The sequence below is a fragment of the Bufo gargarizans genome, chromosome 1 (genome assembly GCF_014858855.1).
Source record: "Bufo gargarizans isolate SCDJY-AF-19 chromosome 1, ASM1485885v1, whole genome shotgun sequence".
NCBI classification, from domain to species: Eukaryota; Metazoa; Chordata; class Amphibia; order Anura; family Bufonidae; genus Bufo; species Bufo gargarizans.
The window spans coordinates 655,613,200-655,640,035 of NC_058080.1; the positions used below are offsets into that span (position 1 = coordinate 655,613,200).

The 26,836-nt window shown below is 45.8% G+C and overlaps 1 protein-coding gene across 1 annotated transcript; it reads right to left on the reverse strand.

Annotated features, from left to right (window-relative positions):
- Window positions 1-25,009, reverse strand: ZCCHC9 (zinc finger CCHC-type containing 9). The gene is made up of 5 exons (XM_044276021.1): window positions 24,678-25,009; window positions 19,291-19,441; window positions 18,370-18,462; window positions 17,703-17,771; window positions 1-503 (listed from the first exon to the last, which is right to left on the reverse strand). The coding sequence occupies exons 1-5, from the start codon at window positions 24,933-24,935 to the stop codon at window positions 388-390; spliced, it is 687 nt and encodes a 228-aa protein (XP_044131956.1). The 5' UTR covers window positions 24,936-25,009; the 3' UTR covers window positions 1-387.
- Window positions 25,010-26,836: the final 1,827 nt, after the last annotated feature.

Consider the following 26,836-nt stretch of genomic DNA (forward strand, 5'->3'; position numbering starts at 1 on the left):
TTTTTGTCTAAATCCTGCTTAGCTTATTTATATATTACAGACCATCAGATTTACAGTGCTTTATTTTTTTTTTTTACATAACTCGGTCAACCCCCTTATGGAAAAGAATGGTTTGACAGGGAATAAATCTGCACTGCTCACTACATGCATGCAGCCAGTCACCCAGAGTTCTGCACACCGGTTGGAGTGTTATTTATTTATTAGCACTATACATATGCTGGAGCTGTGCACACTATCCGATATCAGTCACAGCCTTGTAATCCCACCCCTTCCGTTAGGGGAAAAAGGGTGAATTAGATTTCCAATCATACAATGTCAGCATGATTTGGATGTCTTGGTGGAAACCTGATGTGTCCATGTCCGTAATTTCTCAAGATGAAGACACTGTCAGAATTTGACCACTTTCGGCACTTTAGTTGGAACTTTTTTCACTTTTTTCTGTACTGGAACATCTTCGTGATCTGCACTCATACCGCTGGACCATCTGCTGACTGTCATTTGGGCTGACAGGAAAAAATAAAATAAATTAAAAATTGAAAAGATGACACAGAACACAGTACTGAGGCCGGGTTCACATCACCGTTTATTTTTGCTTTCTTCTGATCTGTCAGAAGAACAGAGAAATAAAGAAAAAAAACATCCTGTAAAAAAACCAAATCCTGAGCATCAGTTGAGCACATTTGGCATCCATTTGAGCTACGGTATGTCCATCGGAGATCTGTTATTTTATCAAGAAAAAAGTCCTGACGGACAAAAAGAATGTAAAAATAAACGGTGCTGCGAACCCGGCCTAAGTGGTAAGTAATAGCTATGGGCACTGGGTGCTGCATGAGAGCCCATAAGCCTCGAAACACAAATATGCAATTAGACCCATAAAATAAAAGTTATACTAAGGCCGCTTTCACATAGGTTTTTCTCTGCACTTTTGCAATTTCTGCAGGGTGTTTTGTAGGTGTTTTTTTGGAGTAAAAATGTTAAGACACACTGGCCCAGACTTACTAACCCTGTAGCAAACCTAGACTAAACCTCGGCTGGCTAGCCTAGCAAGGACTGGTTGGAGGGTTAGACTCTTCTCTAGCTCTAAACCAGCTACTGGATGGCCTACTATGAGACAATTTTTAGGGTGAATAGGACAAGGGTTCTAGCCCCCTAAGGGCTCATTTACACGAATGTGTGCTGCCCGTTGCCATATTGCAGTCCACATTTGCGTATCTGCAATACACAGGCACCGTTCCGTGTGCATTCCGCATCACGGATGCGGACCCATTCACTTCAATGGGTCTGTAAATCCAGGGATGTGGAACAGTGCTGAATGGAAGCACGGAATGGAACAATACGGAGTGCTTTCTGGGGTTCCGTTCCATGCCACTGCAAAAAGATAGAACATTCTGTATCTTTTTGCGAAACTGACGGCTCACAGACCCATTCAAGTGCATGGGTCCACGATCCCCATGCGGCTGGGCCACGGTCGGTACGAACAAGCCCTACGGAGGAGAATAGTTAATAAAAAGTAAAAAAAAAAAAAAAAATAAGTAGTTTAAAGGGTTTCTATCACCAGAAATACGGTTATGTAGCTGACTGACATTAGCGATGCGCCCATGTCAGCACTACATAACAGTATGTTTCTAACGTTAGTCCCTGCAGCAGTTTTTGTTAAAAAAAAGCACTTTTATTATATGCTAATGAGCCTCTAGGTGCTACGTGGGCGTAAAATCAGCACCTAGAGGATCCGTCCACTCACCCTGTATTCCGCCCAGGTCCAGTGTTGTGCCCACCCCGCTCCTCTTGATTGATGCCACTGTTCCCTGCATCGTTGGCGAAATCCCGCGCCTGCGCCGTTCACTTCTGTCTTCGGCGCAGTGAGTGAATGATGCGATCCTGGTGCCGGCTTCCTCACTGCGCCGACTACGTCACAGTGAGGAAGCCGGCATCAGGAGAGCGGCCTTCACTCACTGCGCTTGCGCCGAAGACCGAAGTGAACGGCGCAGGCGTGGGATTTCACCAACGATTCAGGGAACAGTGGCATCAATCAAGAGGAGTGGGGCGGGCACAACACTGGACCTGGGCGGAATACAGGGTGAGTGGACGGAGCCTCTAGGTGCTGATTTTTACGCCCACATAGCACCTAGAGGGTCATTAGCATATAATAAAAGTGCTTTTTTAACAAAAACGGCTGCAGGGACTAACGTTAGAAACATACTGTTATGTAGTGCTGACATGGGCGCATCGCTAATGTCAGTCAGCTACATAACAGTATTTCTGGTGATAGAAACCCTTTAAAATCACCCCCTTGCCCAATTTTAGATATAAAATATATAAACAAAAAATAAACATATTACTTATCGCCACGTCCTAAAAAGTCAGAACTATTAAAATATTAAAAAATTTCTCCTATGAATGCCGTAACAGAGAAAAAATAAATAAATGCGTAATTCTCAATTTTTGGGTCACTTTGTCCCCCCAAAAATAGGATAGGACGTTCCATAAAATGCGGAATGCATTCAGATTTTTAGGTGTTTTATTTTTTCTGCGTGATATCGAATGGTATCTAGTATCGCAATTGTTTTTTATGGTATCAAAATCCAATCAAAATTTTGGTGTTGTGACAACCCTAGGTACAACCTGGTCAACTTTCTAGGACTATGCTCGTACACGGCTCGAATCATGATCACTGTTTCTTCTGAAGCATTTGGGAGGCTATAACTTCGCCCATGAAATAAACAGCCGGTATTTATAAATTGCTTCACCTGAAGAGAAATAGTTTCTTCATGGCGCACAATTACCAAATTTATTCAGCAAGTTTCACTGTGGTGTCACAACAGACATTGTTATTGCAAATTTCCACATGCAAACCGCTTTTTCTTGCTGCAATGTCGCCATCTTAAACCTGACCCTTTGTGTAGAGGATTAAAGAAACTCTCCCACAAAAAATGTATTCTCTTCACTAAACTGTAGTGCAAGTAATCTCCTTACCAGTGGCTGTATTTGCGAGTTATCCCCTCCTTTCTGATCCTCAGCTGTGTCATATGACAATCACGCTGATCTCCAAATGACACATTCCTGAGACTGACATTGCGGCTCCTATAGGAATACATAGAGAAACTGGCTTCCTGTCCACACATAAGATACTGGGGGAGATTTATTAAACTGGTTTAGAGTAGAACTGGCTTAGTTGCCCATAGCAACCAGATTCTAACTTCCATTTTCCAAAGGAGCTGTGAAAAATGAAAGGTGGAATCCGATTGGTTGCTATGGGCAACTAAGCCAGTTCTACTTTACACTGTGTTATTTGGAAAGTCAGAGTGCTGGTCACATGACGTAGCTGAGAATCAGAAGGGAGGGGATAACTCTCAAATACAATCACTGGGAAGATGATTACATTGTGTACCTTTCTAATAGGTCAGAGAATAAACATTTTTGAGGGCTTGCTACTTTAAACTATGGGGCAGATTCATGAAAACTGTCCAGAAGAAAACGGACTGTTGCCCACAGCAACCAATCACAATATAGCTTTCATTTTTCAAGAGCAGAATTTGCTTTAACTACAGACCTTTACTTCTGCACCATGCCTTTTTGAATCACCCTGCATAGCAAGCAAAGTGCATACATGACGTAACTTTAGACACAATAGATGAAATATATGTATTTGCTGCAGAGTGCATGGAAGAACTCCTCTTGGTCATACTCTTAAACATGCTGTTTAGGAATACCTAACTTAAAGAGCATCTGTCAGCATGATCACCCCTATTAAACCATGCAGATTGGCAGGTAGGGTCGATCATGCTGAGTAAAACACTATGGGGGTCATTTATCAAACTGGGCAGCAACCAGATTCCACCTTTCATTTTGGACAGCTCCATTAGAAAATGAAATTAGGAATTTGATTGGTTTCTCTGGGCAACTAATCCAGTTCTACTTTACCAGTTAAATGACCCCCTATATTTCTTTTCTCTCTAGGGAGAAGATTTGTGGAGATACATTCATTTTTACGTAAAAAGAAGAAAAAGAAAAAAGTTCCGGTGTCGGCTCTGCTACTAATTATAGGGTTCACTTGGAGTCCTGGCGCTTTTATCTGCAGTGTGTGGGTGGTGCTCGGCAATAATAAACTTGCGGCACTCACACGTTTTACTTGGCATCTTGTTTATTCAAGATTAAAACATGAACATGGTTGCAGGTGCGCGCACTCACTCAACCTCAGGCAACGGCCGTTTCGTGCAGTCCGCGCTTCGCCTGGCCTCTCACGTCATGGCATCAGCACGCTGCTCTCTATATACTGCGTCTGACGTAATCACTATAGCAACAATATGCACACTCATTTTAAGAACAAAACAATATTAACTAAAAACAGATATATCATTCTTATCATATAGATGTAAAGGTCCCATCGCGTTAGTTTTAATTATTGGAGTAATACACGATGTCTATCTCCTCCATTCACCAATACTCCCACTACGTCTATTCCTGCACATATGAGGACATTACCGTCCCCTCCATGTGCTTCTCTGACATACTCCATCAGTCTCAGTGAACTTCTTAGGTTCTCTGACCCTTATGTATAAACATCTTCTGGTTTTTCCTATATAGAACCTTCCACATGGACAAAGTATAACAATCCAAAAACAGTGTTTTACATGAGATGAACAGTTTCACTCCTCCTATATTCAGATTTCTAGACCTGATTATAAATCTACATGCTGTACATTGGCCACATTTATAATTTCTCTGTGGTGTTTCTTTTTCTAACGTCCATAGTAAAATTCCAGCTCACCTTTTGCAGATTCATTCAACCCCTGGTGTACGGAAAAGGTAAAATAGTCCTTTGGTAGCAAAACAATAATATATGAAGTTCCAGCACTGCAAAGTAATTGTTGTGTCGCTTGTCTCTTTATTCATGGTAGCAAAATTACAGCATGTGGATCAAACCTCACATTCCAACACCAGTTGACGCGTTTCAGACACATAGTCCGTCATTACTAATGTTATGTCATACACTTTTTCCAACAAGTGTGAACAGCACAGCAGTATAATCTGGTGGCGGGTGCCAGCGGCTGATGAAGCGATCAAAGACTTCAAAATAACAATAATCCAAGAGAATCCACGGCACTTCCTTGCGTAAAAGAGTGTAATTTATTCACCAAACAGCGAACCGAAACGTTGCTGTTTAGTGAATAAATTACACGTTTTTACGCAAGGAAGTGCCGCGGATTCTCTTGGATTAATGTTATGTCATGTTGTGACTAAGGACTACGTGTCTAAAATGCGTCAACTGGTGTTGGAGCGTGAGGTTTGATCCACATGCTGTAATTTTGCTACCACGAATAAAAAGACAAGCGACAATTACTTTGCAGTACTGGAACTTCATTTATCAGTGTTCCTTTTTCTAGCCAATTTTCCTGTCTGCGCTCAAATCAACTTCTTACAATCTTATTTCTTATAGTCTTACTCCTTCTAAAACTTATCAGTGGTGGATTCTTCATTTTTTTAATTTTAGATCTTCATCATGGGCAAGGATGCTCCAATTATTTATTCATAATGGCCTTAGGTGTATATCTAAAAGTACACACTGCTTTACCTCTTTTTTCTCTTACTCTATCATGTAGCCTCTCTTGTTTTAATCTCATGTAAAACACTGTTTTGGATTGTTATATTTTGCCCATGTGGAAGGTTCTATATAGGAAAAACCATAAGATGTTTGTACATAAGGGTCAGAGAAAATAAGAAATCCACTGAGACTGATAGAGCAGGTCAGAGAAGCACATGGAGCGGACAGTAATGTCCTCATATGTGCAGGAATAGAAGTAGTGGGAGTATTAGTGAATGTAGGAGATATACATTGTGTATTACTCCAAAGAGAAGCCTAAATGATCTAGCTGTTTTCATTTAATATTGTTTTGTTTTTAAAATGAGTATGTGTATATTGTTGCTATAGTGATGATGTCAGACACAGTATATAGAGAGGAGCGTGCTGACGCCATCACGCGAGAGGCCAGACGAAGCGCGGATTGCGCGAATCAGCCATTGAGTGACTGCCCACACCAGCAACCATGTTCATGTTTTAATCTTGAATAAACAAGCTGCCAAGTAAAACGGGTGAGTGCGGCAAGTTTATGGTTCTCTACACACTACACTCATTTTTATATTTATGCAAAATAACTATTTGGAGCACCAAAGGGCTGGCCATGGTGCTAGGAGCACCGCTAGCACAACACCTCTGTGCTTTGCCACTCACCCTCTCTTGATTTACAGGGCTAGATATCTAACCTAGCCCTGCGGCTGATGAAGTCAGCACTTGCATTGGTGACATGTAGAATAACTATTGTAATTTAATAGTCATTGGTGGTCCATGGTGGGATACTGAGTCATCAGTGTCATTTTGTGAGCAAAATCATGAATTCCACTGGGAATACATGATTTTGGTAATGTGCTGTGGCAAATATGTGGGTCCTGGCAGTCACTGGTGACAGCAGAGCATCGGTACAAGGTAGAGAGGGTTGTAGGGGGAAGGAGAGCATAATCACCTCGCAATCCTCCCAGCAGCTGCGCTCCTTAACTGTCATCGTCAGCACATGCGCAGTCTGAAGCTGATCTAGTGCGCAAGACTTAATCAGTCCACCCAGAAGTGGAGGTACTGGCAGCGTCAGTGGAGAAGCACAGCTGCTGGGAGGATTGTGAGGAGAGTATGCTCTAATTCCCCTATAGCCCTCTCTCCCTTGTAGGAATGCTCCGCTGGACCACCAGTCACTATTACAATAGTCATACCACTGTCACCAATGCAAGTGCCAACCGTCTGCCACAAGTGCTAGGACAGATGTGTAGACCTGTCAATCAAAGGAGAAGTGGAAGGGACCAGAGGACAAGGGTATTGCGATAGCTCCTAGTGCTACAGCCAGCCCCGTGGTGCTCCAACAAGTAATTTTGAATAAATCTAAAAAAAATAAAAGGGGTTGTCTCACTTCAGCAAATAGCATTTATCATGTACAGAAAGTTAATACAAGGCACTTACTAATGTATTGCCTCCTTTCCTGGTTTGATTCATTTTTCAATAGCTTTATACACTGCTTGTTACTAGGGGTTATGGTCACCACTGCAGAGCAGATACAAGGTGGCTGGGGCGGAAGCTGTTGCACATGTTTATGCGTTATCCCACAGTCCCAACCACCAGAGAGGCCAAAACTTTTTCCTATGGTGTGCAAGCACAAACACCGCTGCTAAAGTTCAGGGCAACCATAACCCCTGGAAATGAGCAGTGTATAATGTGATGGAAAAATTAATGTAGCCAGCAAAGCAGGCAATATGGACAATCACAATACATTAGTAAGTGTCTTGTATTACCTTTCTCTACATGATAAATGCCATTTGCTGAAGTGACAGAACCCCTTTAATATCTTTTTGTAACTATTCAACCTAGAGATAAAATAAATCTAGCATTTTACTCAGCATAACCAATCCTACCAGGCAATATGCATGGTTTAATACTGCTGAAAACGCTGACAGATGCTCTTCAACTGATGCCCGCAGCCATCCTCCACTATTGCAAGAATCATACTTACCTGCGACGCGCTACTCCAGTCCTGCGCTCTGGCTCCCATATGTCCATATTCCAGACCTCTGGTTATTTACTTCCTCCAAAGCATGAGCATGGTCACCTGCTCCACTGCAGCCAACCACTGGCTACTGCAGTGAAGTCTCTCTTCTGGATATGCCACCACTGAAGCCAGTCATTGGCTGCAGCGGAGGAGGTGATGAAGTCCAACCATTAAAAACTGGATATGCCAGCAATTCCAAGTTTTGGCGCAATCTGCATCAGAGTTCTGTCACATTTTGCCTTATAAATAGAGTTGAGCGAACACCTGGATGTTCGGGTTCGAGAAGTTCGGCCGAACATCCCGGAAATGTTCGGGTTCGGGATCCGAACCCGATCCGAACTTCGTCCCGAACCCGAACCCCATTGAAGTCAATGGGGACCCGAACTTTTCGGCACTAAAACGGCTGTAAAACAGCCCAGGAAAGGGCTAGAGGGCTGCAAAAGGCAGCAACATGTAGGTAAATCCCCTGCAAACAAATGTGGATAGGGAAATTAATTAAAATAAAAATTAAATAAATAAAAATTAACCAAAATCAATTGGAGAGAGGTTCCATAGCAGAGAATCTGGCTTCCCGTCACCCACCACTGGAACAGTCCATTCTCAGATATTTAGGCCCCGGCACCCAGGCAGAGGAGAGAGGTCCCGTAACAGAGAATCTGTCTTCATGTCAGCAGAGAATTAGTCTGCATGTCATAGCAGAGAATGAGGCTTCACGTCAGCCACCACTGCAACAGTCCATTGGCATATATTTAGGCCTAGCACACAGGCAGAGGAGAGAGGTCCCGTAACAGAGAATCTGGCTTCATGTCAGCAGAGAATCAGTCTGCATGTCATAGCAGAGAATGAGGCTTCACGTCAGCCACCACTGCAACAGTCCATTGGCATATATTTAGGCCCAGCACACACACAGGCAGAGGAGAGAGGTCCCGTAACAGAGAATCTGTCTTCATGTCAGCAGAGAATTAGTCTGCATGTCATAGCAGAGAATGAGGCTTCACGTCACCCACCACTGCAACAGTCCATTGGCATATATTTAGGCCTAGCACACAGGCAGAGCAGAGAGGTCCCGTAACAGACAATCTGGCTTCATGACAGCAGAGAATCAGTCTGCATGTCATAGCAGAGAATGAGGCTTCACGTCACCCACCACTGCAACAGTCCATTGGCATATATTTAGGCCTAGCACACAGGCAGAGGAGAGAGGTCCCGTAACAGAGAATCTGTCTTCATGTCAGCAGAGAATCAGTCTGCATGTCATAGCAGAGAATGAGGCTTCACGTCAGCCACCACTGCAACAGTCCATTGGCATATATTTAGGCCCAGCACCCAGGCAGAGGAGGGAGGTCCCGTAACAGAGAATCTGTCTTCATGTCAGCAGAGAATTAGTCTGCATGTCATAGCAGAGAATGAGGCTTCACGTCAGCCACCACTGCAACAGTCCATTGGCATATATTTAGGCCCAGCACACACACAGGCAGAGGAGAGAGGTCCCGTAACAGAGAATCTGGCTTCATGTCAGCAGAGAATCAGTCTGCATGTCATAGCAGAGAATGAGGCTTCACGTCAGCCACCACTGCAACAGTCCATTGGCATATATTTAGGCCCAGCACACACACAGGCAGAGGAGAGAGGTCCCGTAACAGAGAATCTGGCTTCATGTCAGCAGAGAATCAGTCTGCATGTCATAGCAGAGAATGAGGCTTCACGTCAGCCACCACTGCAACAGTCCATTGGCATATATTTAGGCCCAGCACCCAGGCAGAGGAGGGAGGTCCCGTAACAGAGAATCTGTCTTCATGTCAGCAGAGAATTAGTCTGCATGTCATAGCAGAGAATGAGGCTTCACGTCAGCCACCACTGCAACAGTCCATTGGCATATATTTAGGCCCAGCACACACACAGGCAGAGGAGAGAGGTCCCGTAACAGAGAATCTGGCTTCATGTCAGCAGAGAATCAGTCTGCATGTCATAGCAGAGAATGAGGCTTCACGTCAGCCACCACTGCAACAGTCCATTGGCATATATTTAGGCCCAGCACACACACAGGCAGAGGAGAGAGGTCCCGTAACAGAGAATCTGGCTTCATGTCAGCAGAGAATCAGTCTGCATGTCATAGCAGAGAATGAGGCTTCACGTCAGCCACCACTGCAACAGTCCATTGGCATATATTTAGGCCCAGCACACACACAGGCAGAGGAGAGAGGTCCCGTAACAGAGAATCTGGCTTCATGTCAGCAGAGAATCAGTCTGCATGTCATAGCAGAGAATGAGGCTTCACGTCAGCCACCACTGCAACAGTCCATTGGCATATATTTAGGCCCAGCACACACACAGGCAGAGGAGAGAGGTCCCGTAACAGAGAATCTGTCTTCATGTCAGCAGAGAATTAGTCTGCATGTCATAGCAGAGAATGAGGCTTCACGTCACCCACCACTGCAACAGTCCATTGGCATATATTTAGGCCTAGCACACAGGCAGAGCAGAGAGGTCCCGTAACAGACAATCTGGCTTCATGACAGCAGAGAATCAGTCTGCATGTCATAGCAGAGAATGAGGCTTCACGTCACCCACCACTGCAACAGTCCATTGGCATATATTTAGGCCTAGCACACAGGCAGAGCAGAGAGGTCCCGTAACAGACAATCTGGCTTCATGTCAGCAGAGAATCAGTCTGCATGTCATAGCAGAGAATGAGGCTTCACGTCACCCACCACTGCAACAGTCCATTGGCATATATTTAGGCCTAGCACACAGGCAGAGCAGAGAGGTCCCGTAACAGACAATCTGGCTTCATGACAGCAGAGAATCAGTCTGCATGTCATAGCAGAGAATGAGGCTTCACGTCACCCACCACTGCAACAGTCCATTGGCATATATTTAGGCCTAGCACACAGGCAGAGCAGAGAGGTCCCGTAACAGACAATCTGGCTTCATGTCAGCAGAGAATCAGTCTGCATGTCATAGCAGAGAATGAGGCTTCACGTCACCCACCACTGCAACAGTCCATTGGCATATATTTAGGCCTAGCACACAGGCAGAGCAGAGAGGTCCCGTAACAGACGATCTGGCTTCATGTCAGCAGAGAATCAGTCTGCATGTCATAGCAGAGAATCAGGCTTCACGTCAGCCACCACTGCAACAGTCCATTGTCATAAATTTAGGCCCAGCACCCAGGCAGAGGAGAGAGGTCCCGTAACAGACAATCTGGCTTCATGTCAGCAGAGAATTAGTCTGCATGTCATAGCAGAGAATCAGGCTTCATGTCAGCCACCACTGCAACAGTCCATTGGCATATATTTAGGCCTAGCACACAGGCAGAGGAGAGGTTCATTCAACTTTGGGTAGCATCGCAATATAATGGTAAAATGAAAATAAAAATAGGATTGAATGAGGAAGTGCCCTGGAGTCCAATAATATATGGTTATGGGGAGGTAGTTAATGTCTAATCTGGACAAGGGACGGACAGGTCCTGTGGGATCCATGCCTGGTTCATTTTTATGAACGTCAGCTTGTCCACATTGGCTGTAGACAGGCGGCTGCGTTTGTCTGTAATGACGCCCCCTGCCGTGCTGAATACACGTTCAGACAAAACGCTGGCTGCCGGGCAGGCCAGCACCTCCAAGGCATAAAAGGCTAGCTCTGGCCACGTGGACAATTTAGAGACCCAGAAGTTGAATGGGGCCGAACCATCAGTCAGTACGTGGAGGGGTGTGCACACGTACTGTTCCACCATGTTAGTGAAATGTTGCCTCCTGCTAACACGTTGCGTATCAGGTGGTGGTGCAGTTAGCTGTGGCGTGTTGACAAAAGTTTTCCACATCTCTGCCATGCTAACCCTGCCCTCAGAGGAGCTGGCCGTGACACAGCTGCCTTGGCGACCTCTTGCTCCTCCTCTGCCTTGGCCTTGGGCTTCCACTTGTTCCCCTGTGACATTTGGGAATGCTCTCAGTAGCGCGTCTACCAACGTGCGCTTGTACTCGCGCATCTTCCTATCACGCTCCAGTGCAGGAAGTAAGGTGGGCACATTGTCTTTGTAGCGTGGATCCAGCAGGGTGGCAACCCAGTAGTCCGCACAGGTTAAAATGTGGGCAACTCTGCTGTCGTTGCGCAGGCACTGCAGCATGTAGTCGCTCATGTGTGCCAGGCTGCCCAGGGGTAAGGACAAGCTGTCCTCTGTGGGAGGCGTATCGTCATCGTCCTGCCTTTCCCCCCAGCCACGCACCAGTGATGGACCCGAGCTGCGTTGGGTGCCACCCCGCTGTGACCATGCTTCATCCTCATCCTCCTCCACCTCCTCCTCATCCTCGTCCTCCTCGTCCTCCAGTAGTGGGCCCTGGCTGGCCACATTTGTACCTGGCCTCTGCTGTTGCAAAAAACCTCCCTCTGAGTCACTTCGAAGAGACTGGCCTGAAAGTGCTAAAAATGACCCCTCTTCCTCATCCTCCTCCTCCTCCTCCTGGGCCACCTCCTGTTCCATCATCGCCCTAAGTGTTTTCTCAAGGAGACATAGAAGTGGTATTGTAACGCTGATAACGGTGTCATCGCCACTGGCCATGTTGGTGGAGTACTCGAAACAGCGCAACAGGGCACACAGGTCTCGCATGGAGGCCCAGTCATTGGTGGTGAAGTGGTGCTGTTCTGTAGTGCGACTGACCCGTGCGTGCTGCAGCTGAAACTCCACTATGGCCTGCTGCTGCTCGCACAGTCTGTCCAGCATGTGCAAGGTGGAGTTCCACCTGGTGGGCACGTCGCATATGAGGCGGTGAGCGGGAAGGCCGAAGTTACGCTGTAGCGCAGACAGGCGAGCAGCGGCAGGATGTGAACGCCGGAAGCGCGAACAGACGGCCCGCACTTTATGCAGCAGCTCTGACATGTCGGGGTAGTTGTGAATGAACTTCTGCACCACCAAATTCAGCACATGCGCCAAGCAAGGGATGTGCGTCAAATTGGCTAGTCCCAGAGCTGCAACGAGATTTCGCCCATTATCACACACCACCAGGCCGGGCTTGAGGCTCACCGGCAGCAACCACTCGTCGGTCTGTTGTTCAATACCCCGCCACAACTCCTGTGCGGTGTGGGGCCTGTCCCCCAAACATATGAGTTTCAGAATGGCCTGCTGACGTTTACCCCGGGCTGTGCTGAAGTTGGTGGTGAAGGTGTGTGGCTGACTGGATGAGCAGGTGGAAGAAGAGGAGGAGGAAGCCGAGAAGGAGGAGGTGGCAACAGGAGGCAAAGAATGTTGCCCTGCGATCCTTGGCGGCGGCAGGACGTGCGCCAAACAGCTCTCCGCCTGGGGCCCAGCTGCCACTACATTTACCCAGTGTGCAGTTAGGGAGATATAGCGTCCCTGGCCGTGCTTACTGGTCCACGTATCTGTGGTTAGGTGGACCTTGCTACAGATGGCGTTGCGCAGTGCACACTTGATTTTATCGGATACTTGGTTGTGCAGGGAAGGCACGGCTCTCTTGGAGAAGTAGTGCCGGCTGGGAACAACATACTGTGGGACAGCAAGCGACATGAGCTGTTTGAAGCTGTCTGTGTCCACCAGCCTAAATGACAGCATTTCATAGGCCAGTAGTTTAGAAATGCTGGCATTCAGGGCCAGGGATCGAGGGTGGCTAGGTGGGAATTTACGCTTTCTATCAAATGTTTGTGAGATGGAGAGCTGAACGCTGGCGTGTGACATGGTTGAGACGCTTGGTGACGGAGGTGGTGGTGGTGGTGTTGGTGGTACATCCCCTGTTTGCTGGGCGGCAGGTGCCAACGTTCCTCCAGAGGCGGAGGAAGAGGCCGAGGCGGCAGCAGCAGAATAGGCCGAGGCGGCAGCAGCAGAAGAGGTAGCAGGGGGAGCCTGAGTGACTTCCTTGGTTTTAAGGTGTTTACTCCACTGCAGTTCATGCTTTGCATGCAGGTGCCTGGTCATGCAGGTTGTGCTCAGGTTCAGAACGTTAATGCCTCGCTTCAGGCTCTGATGGCACAGCGTGCAAACCACTCGGGTCTTGTCGTCAGCACATTGTTTGAAGAAGTGCCATGCCAGGGAACTCCTTGAAGCTGCCTTTGGGGTGCTCGGTCCCAGATGGCGGCGGTCAGTAGCAGGCGGAGTCTCTTGGCGGCGGGTGTTCTGCTTTTGCCCACTGCTCCCTCTTTTGCTACGCTGTTGGCTCGGTCTCACCACTGCCTCTTCCTCCGAACTGTGAAAGTCAGTGGCACGACCTTCATTCCATGTGGGGTCTAGGACCTCATCGTCCCCTGCATCGTCTTCCACCCAGTCTTGATCCCTGACCTCCTGTTCAGTCTGCACACTGCAGAAAGACGCAGCAGTTGGCACCTGTGTTTCGTCATCATCAGAGACATGCTGAGGTGGTATTCCCATGTCCTCATCATCAGGAAACATAAGTGGTTGTGCGTCAGTGCATTCTATGTCTTTCACCGCTGGGGAAGGGCTAGGTGGATGCCCTTGGGAAACCCTGCCAGCGGAGTCTTCAAACAGCATAAGAGACTGCTGCATAACTTGAGGCTGAGACAGTTTCCCTGGTATGCATGGGGGTGATGTGACAGACTGATGGGGTTGGTTTTCAGGCGCCATCTGTGCGCTTTCTGCAGAAGACTGGGTGGGAGATAATGTGAACGTGCTGGATCCACTGTCGGCCACCCAATTGACTAATGCCTGTACCTGCTCAGGCCTTACCATCCTTAGAACGGCATTGGGCCCCACCATATATCGCTGTAAATTCTGGCGGCTACTGGGACCTGAGGTAGTTGGTACACTAGGACGTGTGGATGTGGCAGAACGGCCACGTCCTCTCCCAGCACCAGAGGGTCCACTAACACCACCACGACCATGTCCACGTCCGCGTCCCTTACTAGATGTTTTTCTCATTGTTATGGTTCACCACAACAACAAATATATTATTTGGCCCAATGTATTGTATTCAAATTCAGCGGGATATAAATTTGAGGCCTAGTATTTAGGCGCTGGGTGACCGGTATGGATTTAGTGACAGAATTAGACTTGGAAATGCACAGAAGCGTGTGTGTGAAGTTATTCTGAATGACCCAATGTGCACCTTGAATATTATATACCCTTTTTGGGATAGATTTCAAATAGCTCTGATATAGCAGGAACCACTAAATTATGAAATTGCTAAATTGGGAATTGTACTTCAACCCAGAACAAAAAATGTGCTTTGACGGGCACTAAATAACTTTCCCAGCTACAACAGTACAGCGGTAACGAGAGATTTAGAGGGATTTAAATTTGAGGCCTAGTATTTAGGCGCTGGGTGACAGGTATGGGTTTAGTGACAGAATTAGACTTGGAAATACACAGTAGCGGGTGTGTGTGAAGTTATTCTGAATGACCCAATGTGCACCTTCAATATTATATACCCTTTTTGGGATAGATTTCAAATAGCTCTGATATAGCAGGAACCACTAAATTATGAAATTGCTAAATTGGGAATTGTACTTCAACCCAGAACAAAAAATGTGCTTTGACGGACACTAAATATCTTGCCCAGCAACAACAGTACAGCGGTGGGTAACGAGAGATTTAGAGGGATTTAAATTTGAGGCCTAGTATTTAGGCGCTGGGTCACCGGTATGGATTTAGTGACAGAATTAGACTTGGAAATGCACAGAAGCGTGTGTGTGAAGTTATTCTGAATGACCCTATGTGCACCTTCAATATTATATACCCTTTTAGGGATAGATTTCAAATAGCTCTGATATAGCAGAAACCACTAAATTATGAAATTGCTAAATTGGGAATTGTACTTCAACCCAGAACAAAAAATGTGCTTTGACGGACACTAAATATCTTGCCCAGCAACAACAGTACAGCGGTGGGTAACGAGAGATTTAGAGGGATTTAAATTTGAGGCCTAGTATTTAGGCGCTGGGTGACAGGTATGGGTTTAGTGACAGAATTAGACTTGGAAATACACAGTAGCGGGTGTGTGTGAAGTTATTCTGAATGACCCAATGTGCACCTTCAATATTATATACCCTTTTTAGGGATAGATTTCAAATAGCTCTGATATAGCAGAACCACTAAATTATGAAATTGCTAAATTGGGAATTGTACTTCAACCCAGAACAAAAAATGTGCTTTGACGGACACTAAATATCTTGCCCAGCAACAACAGTACAGCGGTGGGTAACGAGAGATTTAGAGGGATTTAAATTTGAGGCCTAGTATTTAGGCGCTGGGTCACCGGTATGGATTTAGTGACAGAATTAGACTTGGAAATGCACAGAAGCGTGTGTGTGAAGTTATTCTGAATGACCCTATGTGCACCTTCAATATTATATACCCTTTTAGGGATAGATTTCAAATAGCTCTGATATAGCAGAAACCACTAAATTATGAAATTGCTAAATTGGGAATTGTACTTCAACCCAGAACAAAAAATGTGCTTTGACGGACACTAAATATCTTGCCCAGCAACAACAGTACAGCGGTGGGTAACGAGAGATTTAGAGGGATTTAAATTTGAGGCCTAGTATTTAGGCGCTGGGTGACAGGTATGGGTTTAGTGACAGAATTAGACTTGGAAATACACAGTAGCGGGTGTGTGTGAAGTTATTCTGAATGACCCAATGTGCACCTTCAATATTATATACCCTTTTTGGGATAGATTTCAAATAGCTCTGATATAGCAGGAACCACTAAATTATGAAATTGCTAAATTGGGAATTGTATTTCAACCCAGAACAAGAAATGTGCTTGAACGGACACTAAATAACTCGCCCAGCTACAGCACTAGGGACAGATTTAGCTGGATATAAATTTGAGGCCTAGTATTTAGGCGCTGGGTGACCGGTATGGATTTAGTGACAGAATTAGACTGGGATATGGCCAAAAAATGAACAGACTATTGCTGGTTAAATGCACTTGGTGTGACAGCTTCACCCTGATGTAGGCTTTAGCCAAAAAACAACCACACCATTGAGGGTTAAATGCACTTGGTGACAGGCGCAGCTTGCCCCTGATTTTGTATATGGCCAAAAAATGAACAGACTATTGCTGGTTAAATGCACTTGGTGTGACAGCTTCACCCTGATGTAGGCTTTAGCCAAAAAACAACCACACCATTGAGGGTTAAATGCACTTGGTGACAGGCGCAGCTTGCCCCTGATTTTGTATATGGCCAAAAAATGAACAGACTATTGCTGGTTAAATGCACTTGGTGTGACAGCTTCACCCTGATGTAGGCTTTAGCCAAAAAACAACCACACCATTGAGGGTTAAATGCACTTGGTGACAGGCGCAGCTTGCCCCTGATTTTGTATATGGCCAAAAAATGAACAGACTATTGCTGGTTAAATGCACTTTGTGTGACAGCTTCACCCTGATGTAGGCTTTAGCCAAAAAACAACCACACCATTGAGGGTTAAATGCACTTGGTCGCAGCTTGTGCTGGCGCACCACAAGACACAAAATGGCCGCCGATCACCCCAGAAAAATGAGACTGACAAACGGTCTGTGCAGCCTAAAAACAGTGAGCAATTGAGGATCAGCAGCTCAATGATCCACAGCTGCAGATCGATCAGTTAATCAAGTCCTTTGGAGGAGTTAATCTGCCTAATCTCGCCCTACTGTCGCAGCCGCAACCTCTCCCTACGCTAATCAGAGCAGAGTGACGGGCGGCGCTATGTGACTCCAGCTTAAATAGAGGCTGGGTCACATGGTGCTCTGGCCAATCACAGCCATGCCAATAGTAGGCATGGCTGTGATGGCCTCTTGGGGCAAGTAGTATGACGCTTGTTGATTGGCTGCTTTGCAGCCTTTCAAAAAGCGCCAAGAAAGCGTCACAAAAGCGCGAAGAAAGCGACGAACACCGAACCCGAACCCGGACTTTTACGAAAATGTCCGGGTTCGGGTCCGTGTCACGGACACCCCAAAATTCGGTACGAACCCGAACTATACAGTTCGAGTTCGCTCATCCCTACTTATAAACCTTCTCCATTGGTAACTAATTAAACCAAACTACTCCCACAGTGTGACAAAGGAGATTGGGAAATTGGTGCAACACTTGTGACTGCAAGTTACTACATATTATAAGATGATTAGTTTTAACTTATTTGAGGTGACCCGCAGTTATGTGGTCTCACCGGATGTTTGATGTTCTGGACAATCCTTCTGAAAATGCTCAACAGAACCACAAATCCTGCAGCCTCCACCTAAAATAAAGACAAGTACTTTTATGGAACAGTTGTCGATTTCCTCATCACAAGATGCAAATAATCAAAATCTGGCTAAATATTATTTATGTGAGAAAAGCCGCAAGCTACAGGTTGCTATCAATGTCTTATTTGAGGTTATAGGGATTTTACAGGACCACACAAATGTCCAAACCCCAGGACACAGAAGATAATACTCAAGTCTGTTTGGGTGTAGGGTTGTGCTGCTTATTCAGGATTTTAGGATTAATGGTGCATCCGTAGGTATGGCAATCAATACCCGGTTTGTAGGGCTACAACACTTTACACTCCAGCTGTTTCCGGGTAACTTCAGTGCCTGAACTACTCAGCTCTGTCCATCGTGTAGTGGACAGAGCTCGTTACTGCAGCACTGCTCCCACTGAACCGAATGGGAGCAGTACTGCAGTAATTAACTCCATCCACCACACAGTGGACAGTTGTGAAGTTCCAGAGATACTGAAGAACTGATGGCCTATTCTAAGGATACACTATCAAAAGTAAAATTCTGGAATAACACTTTAATACTAGGTCCTGAAAAATCATTTGAAATCCTATGCCAACATGGTGGCAAACCTACCTTCTGCATATAGGCCTTTGGGATTGTCTGGACAGGACCTTGACAAGTGTCCCATCTCTCCACATATAAAACATTTGGCATATGGAAACTCTCCTGAAACAGTAAAGAAAAATACAAATTAAACAAATTACAAATACACTAATATAACAGATAGTAGACCAGGGGTACTACAACTCCCAGTATACTCCATTTACTTATATGAACCTTCCAGGAAGATATGAGCAAGTGTGCATGCTGGAATTTGCAGTTTAACAACAGCTTGAGCGCAGAAGGTTGCTGATCCCTGTAATAGACCAACAGAGTCGGTGACCAGAAGGAAAGAGGCAGAGCCCTGGTCAAGTCAAGAAAGCAAACACCTTATGGCTGCAGCCAGCACTGAGGGGGTTTCTTAGATTAGATATTTTCACTGATGGTTAGAACTGCAGAACATTGGACAACTCTAAGCTCAGCTGGAGATTATGGGGATCATTTATTAGCCAGAAATAAGCCTATATTAGGTGTATTTCTGGCACAGATTGTGGTGCAATGGTTAGTTACACTGCAATCTGCAGCTTTTCTCCGCTCGCGCCAGGTCTAAAACGGTGGGCGGAACATGGTCAGGGGAAGGGCAGGCCCGTCTCATTCATCATTTTCTACACCTGTTTTAGGCATAGAAAATGGTCTAAATGTAAGAGAGCTCGGAAGCAGTCTTACATTTAGACTGGTGCTGGATGCGCTGAAGTTATTTAGAGGCCAGTGCTTCTTCATAACTTGGTCTAAAACACCGGTCTTAATAAATGACCCCCTATATCTATAAAAGTACCAATTATTTGCCTTTTAGGATATATGGACATCAGGGAAGGGAATCTCTGCATTCGGAATCTGCAGGTCAGAAAATCAGTGTGAAGTTGCTCATCACAACTAAATAGTTCTCACATGTACCAAGTGCTGGATCCACTTTGGCTCTGCATTTATTGACTTCATGCTCTGTGGATCCACAACGGAAACATATTCCTGTGCCCGACTCCTGGCATCTCAGGGCTTCGGAGCAGTCAGCCATGCCATGACCAGGCTTTCGACAGTGGAAGCAGACCTGTAGGAGATAAAAAGCAGAGTCATCCACTACCGTGTATCTCCTCGCCGGCTGGAAACTTTAGGGTCCCGATGTTAGAGGACCTGTCGCCTCTTCTGACATGTCTGTCTTAATAAATAATCCTATTCACCAATAAATAATTCGGGAGAGTCTTTCCTTAGATCTCTACATTGTGCTATTACTCTGTTACTCCTTCTAGGAATGGATGAATGGTAACACCTAGTTGTCAATTTATTTTTTAATTATTCAAGAGGAATAAGAGCGGAAAATAACAAGGAAGAGTGTTGAGAAGGGATGCTCCACAATAGATATTTCATGGGGAAGTCAAAGATTTACTAAATCAGATATATCGGAAGAGGTGACAGTGCCATCAGACTTTAATGGCGCATCACTAGGACAGTGACGGCTAACCTCCGGCACTCCAGCTGTGGTGAAACTACGACTCCCAACATGCTCCATTCATTTCTATGGAGTTCTCAGAACAAGGGGGCATCTTGGGAGTCATAGTTTGACCACAGCTGGAGTGCCAGAGGTTAGCCATCATAGCACTAGGATATAACATCAATGTCCAACAGATGTTTGTGTCGAATCTGACACCTGCACCTATCTCCAGAATGGGACCCCGAAAGTGAAGGAGAGTGCACTGCGCATGCACGACATGCTCTCTATTCATTTCTATGGAAGTTCTGAAAACAGTCGAGCGAGCGTGCTCAGCTAGGTCCAATGGAAAAGCATGGAGAGCGTACAGCACAACCGTGGTCACTGCTCTATTCACCTGTATGGGACTAAATGGACGGTATACGGTTCCATTCTGCAGGCCTCTCGGAACCGCACTTCGTATCTGACATTGGTGGCATACCCTAGTGATATGCCACCAATGTCTCAGATGAGAAAGCCCCTAAACAAGGCAATAAAGTAATATATATATATATATATATATATATATATATATATATATATATTGTATGATGGAATTTAACGACTTGCAGATGATTATTGGACACATCATTAGAGACGGCAGTAATTGGGAGAGTGTCTGCCCCCTATTTGAGACTAGAGATAAATGACGACTGCAGCAAGGTGATGTCCTGCACAACCTGAGATACATCATAAGGGTCTGGAGCTCCATCTAGTCCTGACATTCCCTTGTCTACAGAGATTCCAGCAGGAGTCATGACTTCTGCGATAGTTTCCCTCATACTGTGCTGATGCAAATGAAGCAGGAGGGCTCAGGCAGATGATGTCAATAGCCGGGGGATCTTTTTCTTTAAAAAGAGTATTTGGTTTGGCTACAAGCTCTTCCCAATCACACCACATAAAGATATGACCACTCTGCAGGATAGGGTAAGGAGTGGGCCCAGGAACTAAGCCCTCTCCATAAGAAGCGGGTGTCAGGTTCTGTAAGGCTGCTTTCACACTAGCGTTCGGCTGTCCGCTCGTGAGCTCCGTTTGAAGGGGCTCACGAGCGGACCCGAACGCCTCCGTCCAGCCCTGATGCAGTCTGAATGGATGCGGATCCGCTCAGACTGCATCAGTCTGGCAGCGTTCAGCCTCCGCACGGACAGGCGGACAGCTGAACGCTGCTTGCAGCGTTCGGGTGTCCGCCTGGCCGTGCGGATCCGTCCAGACTTACAATGTAAGTCAATGGGGACGGATCCGTTTGAAGATGCCACAATATGGCTCAATCTTCAAGCGGATCCGTCCCCCATTGACTTTACATTGAAAGTCTGGACGGATCCGTCCGTCTGCATTAATATGATCGGATCCGTTCAGAACGGATCCGATCGAACGCTAGTGTGAAAGTAGCCTAAAGCAGCCGATGACTGCCAGAAATTACTCTGATCCCAGTCATTTAAAGGCCATGTACACCTGTTGTTTTTTTTATTATTGCATTGCACTCATTTTGAGCTAAAAAAATAAGTCATTTTTTTCAATTGGTCTTTGTTAAAAATATGGAGCTGAGATTCTCTAGTAGCAGCCTCTGGATTCTCTCTTTTCCGTCATTTGGGGAACTGACGGGCTCCTTATCTCTGCTCTGACATTATAAACACTCATTATAGCTCAGTTCTGATCTTAGTGAAAAGAATGTGACTTAAATAAATGTTTATGACCTCTTAGTAGTTTAGAGAAAGTTTTTTAGATGACCAGCACAAAGTGAAAGTGAAAGTACCAATTACAAAGTTAAGGTGGATTTAGATAGTCCGACTGAGCAGCCGATTGTCAGGAAGGAAGCATTCCTTTCCGACAGTCAGCTGCTCGTCCAGTGAGGGAGACTGCGCTTTTACATGCAGCGATCTTCACTGTATGAGGAAGGAGGATGGCTATAGCGATACCTCATCCTCATACAGAATCATGACTTCTGGGCAGCAGATCACTGTTTAGACCACACAATCTGCTGCACAGAAGCCACGATCGGTGGTGCCTGCATAAGAGACAGGATTACCGGATGATCGGCGGCACATTTAGACTGCCAGATGATCGAGAACGACCGTTCACAGCAATGGCCGCTCCCGATAATCTGGACGATTATTGGTGTGTCTAAATGCACCTTTAGAAAAACAGTTAACACTTGTGACAGAACGGCTCAATATTTTTAATAAATGCCAACTGAAAATATTTTTGGGCAAAAATGAGTAAAATGCAATCAAGCAAAAATTGCCTTTGAAGATGTACATAGCCTTTAACCCCCGAGACACCACGCTCAGTGACAACTGTAGCATCGAAAAGGGGTGGCGCAATCGGTTGCCATAACAGCATGCGGCCTTGTGAATTCTCCCAGGCTTGCCATAGTAAACTGCCTATGAAGCCCTAATAAAAATATAAAAAAACAAACATAATTGGTATCACCAAGTCTGAAAATGTCAGAACTAGTAAAATATAAAAGTACTTATTCTGTAAATAACACATTTACCGTATTTACAGGTTATTTCTTAAAAGTACTAAATGATAATAAAAACTATATCAAGTAGGAATTGCCGTAGTGATACTCATCTGCAGAATAAGGTCATTATGTCGCTGGTCATTGTTAGTGCACAGTAAACACCATGAAAAAAAAAAAAGTGGTGTAAAAATCGGAAAAGCGTTCTTTTTTCCTTTTCCCAATTTCACCCCATAAAGAATGATGAATGACAAAAATAAGGCCGACTGAATAGTGCCAATAAAAAATACTTGTCCCACTGAAAACAAGCCGTAAAAGTAAAAAGCTCTCTTTTAAAGCTGGGAAGAAAAAAGTAATGACTTGGCGAACTGGCTGAATACTGACCACAGGATCGCTACCTACAGACCAGGGATCAGCAAGCAGGACTCCAGCTGTTCAGAAACTACAACTCCCAGGATGCTTCATTCACTTCTATGGGAGTTAGCAGAGCAGGTTTGCATGCTGGGGGGTTGTAGTTTCACAGCAGCTGGAAAGCCGAAGGATGCTGACCCCTGCTATCCATGTAACGTACACAAAAAAAAAAAAAAAACGTATAGATTAAACGGATGCCCAATGACGTACAGTGGCATCCATTCACCATAGAGTTCCATTGTAAAAAAGTATAGCACTGAAAAAAAAAATATATATATTTTTTTTTTACCAGAGTGTGCAGGATGCAAGAACGTGGTGTGCTGTGGTTTTGTACCTTTTTTTCCCCTAAAGTATACGTCAAACGGAGGCATAATGTGATGTGAACCCACCCTAAATCGCCACTGACTGGCTAGCCAAGTACCCTTGGCTAGTTTCACACTAGCGTTCGGCTGTCCGCTCGTGAGCTCCATTTGAAGGAGCTCACGAGCGGACCCGAACGCTTCCGTCCAGCCCTGATGCAGTCTGAATGGATGCGGATCCGCTCAGACTGCATCAGTCTGGCGGCGTTCAGCCTCCGCTCAGCAGGCGGGCACCTGAACGCTGATTGCGGCGTTCGGGTGTCCGCCTGGCCGTGCGGATCCGTCCAGACTTACAATGTAAGTCAATGGGGACGGATCCGTTTGAAGATGCCACAATATGGCTCAATCTTCAAGCGGATCCGTCCCCCATTGACTTTACATTGAAAGTCTGGACGGATCCGTACGAGGCTATTTTCACACTTAGCTTTTATATGCCAATATAATGCAGACGGATCCGTTCTGAACGGAGCCTCCGTCTGCATTAATATGATCGGATCCGTTCAGAACGGATCCGATCGAACGCTAGTGTGAAAGTAGCCTAACAGGCACACAACACGAGGGGCACAACATGGTGGTCATTTATCAAGGGAATATTAAGTGGCGTGGCCAGAGTGGGGGGTCGTGCTGGGGCTCATGGAAACAGGCGTACATGTTGGTGCGGGGCTGCCTTAGGTCACCCAAACCTATGCCTCGTCTACTCGTCCGGCTGCACAAGGGGAAACAAAGACCGCCGGAACGGCACATTTATGGAGCGACTGGACAAATTAGGATACTTTCACACTTGTGGCAGAGGATTCCAGCAGGCAGTTCCATCGCTGGAACTGCCTGCCGGATCTGGCAATCCGGACGCAAACTGATGGCATTTGTCAGATGGATCCAGATCCTGATCCATCTGATAAATGCATTGAAATGCTGGATCCGTGTGTCCAGTGTCATCCGGAAAAACAGATCCGGTATTTCTTTTCCCCCCATATTTTTTGTGGTCTGAGCGTGCGCAGAACGCAATGCCGGATCCGTTTGGCCGGAAAACTCGCAGTCGGATCCGGCATTAATGCATGTCAATGGGAAAAAATGTGTTCCGGAATTTTGGACAGAGATAAAATCGTAGCATGCTGCGGTATTATCTCCATCCTGAACTGAAGACATCCTGAAGGGATTGATCTCCATTCAGAATGCATGGCGATATGCCTGATCAGTTATTTTCCGGCATTGCGCCCCTGTGACAGAACTCAGAGCTGGAAAAGAATAACGCTAGTGTGAAAGTGCCCTAAACTGATCATTTGCCACGGTGCTTATAAAAACTCACTCCCCGGTGGCCCAGCTTTTAGTGGCATGCTGCTGGTGGGATTGCTCTTAGGAACGCAATGTGAACCATCGTGGTCTCCAATGTATGGCAGCTCAAGGAGGAATGGGGCTCAGACCTGGCTCCCATCCTGTTCACAGGCGATGCCTATAGGCTGTAGAGGACCCTTTACACTGGCAGTGCCCCGGGGATGGGATGTACAGGGCGCTGACAGCAGCGCGCCGCACTCAGCAGGGTGCAGTACTGAGCACTGCACTAGGGGCGCTGTTCTCGGGCAGTCCTCACCATGTTGTTCCTCTTGCTCTGCTGCCTCTTCAGCCTCCTGTCCTCGCCGCGCTGCTCCTTCCTGTCCTGCTCAGCCTTGAACCCATTAACGTCTTCATTCACATACGCCGCCTTCTTCTTTTTAGGGGGCGCCCTCTCCGCCCGCGGGGCTCCCCTCTTGGCCGGGGTCTTGTGTAACTCTTCCCATGGAGTGGCCTCACACACTTTGCGGTTTCGAGCGGCGACATTACTCTGCCCCGGCCGAGCCCAGCGAGTCATGGCAACTTTCCTAGACCGCTAAGACGCGTGATAGGAAATGACCCGGAGGCTGCTGCACTGCTGAACCGGAAGTGCTATGCGCCCTGCTGCTGGCGGCCATCTTTGTTACTGGAAAAATATCCAACCGCCCACAGATACCGGCTTTTTGCCTGGAGCCGGTATATTGCATTGTGTTACCACTGCTTTGTGCGCCAGTGTTCATATGATGTGTGGGACAGAATGGCAGTGTTTCCAGCTCTACAACATCATGCTTCTGTCCTAAAGTTCCAGTGTAGTCACCATGTGGCAGGCCTAAGTATTACTCTGAATTACACCGTTATCATCGGGACCAATCACAATCTGCAACCCTGCCCAATAAGAGGCTTTGATTGCCTACCTCCCAACTTACGAGGCTGAAGTTGGTTTCTTATTCGTCCAGTTTCTTATTCACTGAAGTTGGTTTCTTATTCGGCAGTTTCTTATACATTACTATGACAAATAAACCTTTTTTACTCTTATTCCTCTGCAGTAAATCAGTTTTTTTCTACATAAATGTTGAATATTATTTGTGAACAATCAGATTAATAAAAAAAAAAATCTACATTATTGGTGTTTTTACTGAAAAAAAAACGATAGTGAAAAATGGATGAAAAAATATGCATTTTGAATAAGTAACTGAGGAATATAAGGGGTTAAACACGGTTGGGCCAGTAATCAAAGGGTTAAAATATAAAGAGTAAGGGCCCCTCCATAACACCCAACTGTATCCAGCCTGGCCCAAACTGTGGATTGGCAGGAAAACAGGTGCCAACCTTGCCAACTATATACATTTTCAGTATTTTGAATAAGTAACTGAGGAATTTAAGGGGTTAAACGCCGTTAAGCCACTAATCTAAGGGTGGAAATATAAAGAGTAAGGACCCCTCTATAATATCCAACTGTATCCAGCCTGGCCCAAACTGTGGATTGGCATTAAAACAGGTGCCAACCTTGCCAACTATATACATTTTCAGCATTTTGAATAAGTAACTGGTGATTTTAAGGGGTTAAACGCTGTTGGGCCACTAATCTAAGGGTGGAAATATACAGAGTAAGGACCCCTCCATAACACCCAACTGTACCCAGCCTGGCCCAAACTGTGGATTGGCAGGAAAACAGGTGCCAACCTTGCCAACTATATACATTTTCAGCATTTTGAATAAGTAACTGAGGAATTTAAGGGGTTAAACGCCGTTGGGCCACTAATCTAAGGGTGGAAATATAAAGAGTAAGGACCCCTCTATAATACCCAACTGTATCCAGCCTGGCCCAAACTGTGGATTGGCAGGAAAACAGGTGCCAACCTTGCCAACTATATACATTTTCTGCATTTTGGTGATTTTAAGGGGTTAAAGCCCATTTGGTAACTCATGTTAGGAAACAAATTAGAAGAATAATATAGGTCTTGTTTTAATCCACAGTTTGGGCTAGGCTGGATACAGTTGGGTATTATGGAGGGGTCCTTACTCTTTATATTTCCACCCTTAGATTAGTGGCCCAACAGCGTTTAACCCCTTATATTCCTCAGTTACTTATTCAAAATGCTGAAAATGTATATAGTTGGCAAGGTTGGCACCTGTTTTCTTGCCAATCCACAGTTTGGGCCAGGCTGGATACAAATGGGTATTATGGAGGGGTCCTTACTCTTTGTATTTCTACCCTTAGATCAGTGGCCCAACAGAATTTAACCCCTTAAATTCCTCAGTTACTTATTCAAAATGCTGAAAATGTATATAGTTGGCAAGGTTAGCACCTGTTTTCTTGCCAATCCACAGTTTGGGCCAGGCTGGGTACATTTGGGTGTTATGGAGGGGCCCTTACTCTATATATTTACACCCTTAGATTAGTGGCCTAACAGCGTTTAACCCCTTATATTCCTCAGT

Coding starts and splice junctions, on each gene's coding strand:
- ZCCHC9 (XM_044276021.1), bottom strand. CDS start 24,935: ATGACTCGCTGGGCTCGGCCGGGGCAGAGTAATGTCGCCGCTCGAAAC. Junction 19,442..24,677: donor AGAGCAAGAGGAACAACATG/GTGAGGACTGCC, acceptor TATCTCCTACAG/GTCTGCTTCCACTGTCGAAA. Junction 17,772..18,369: donor CAAAGGCCTATATGCAGAAG/GTAGGTTTGCCA, acceptor TCTTTATTTTAG/GTGGAGGCTGCAGGATTTGT.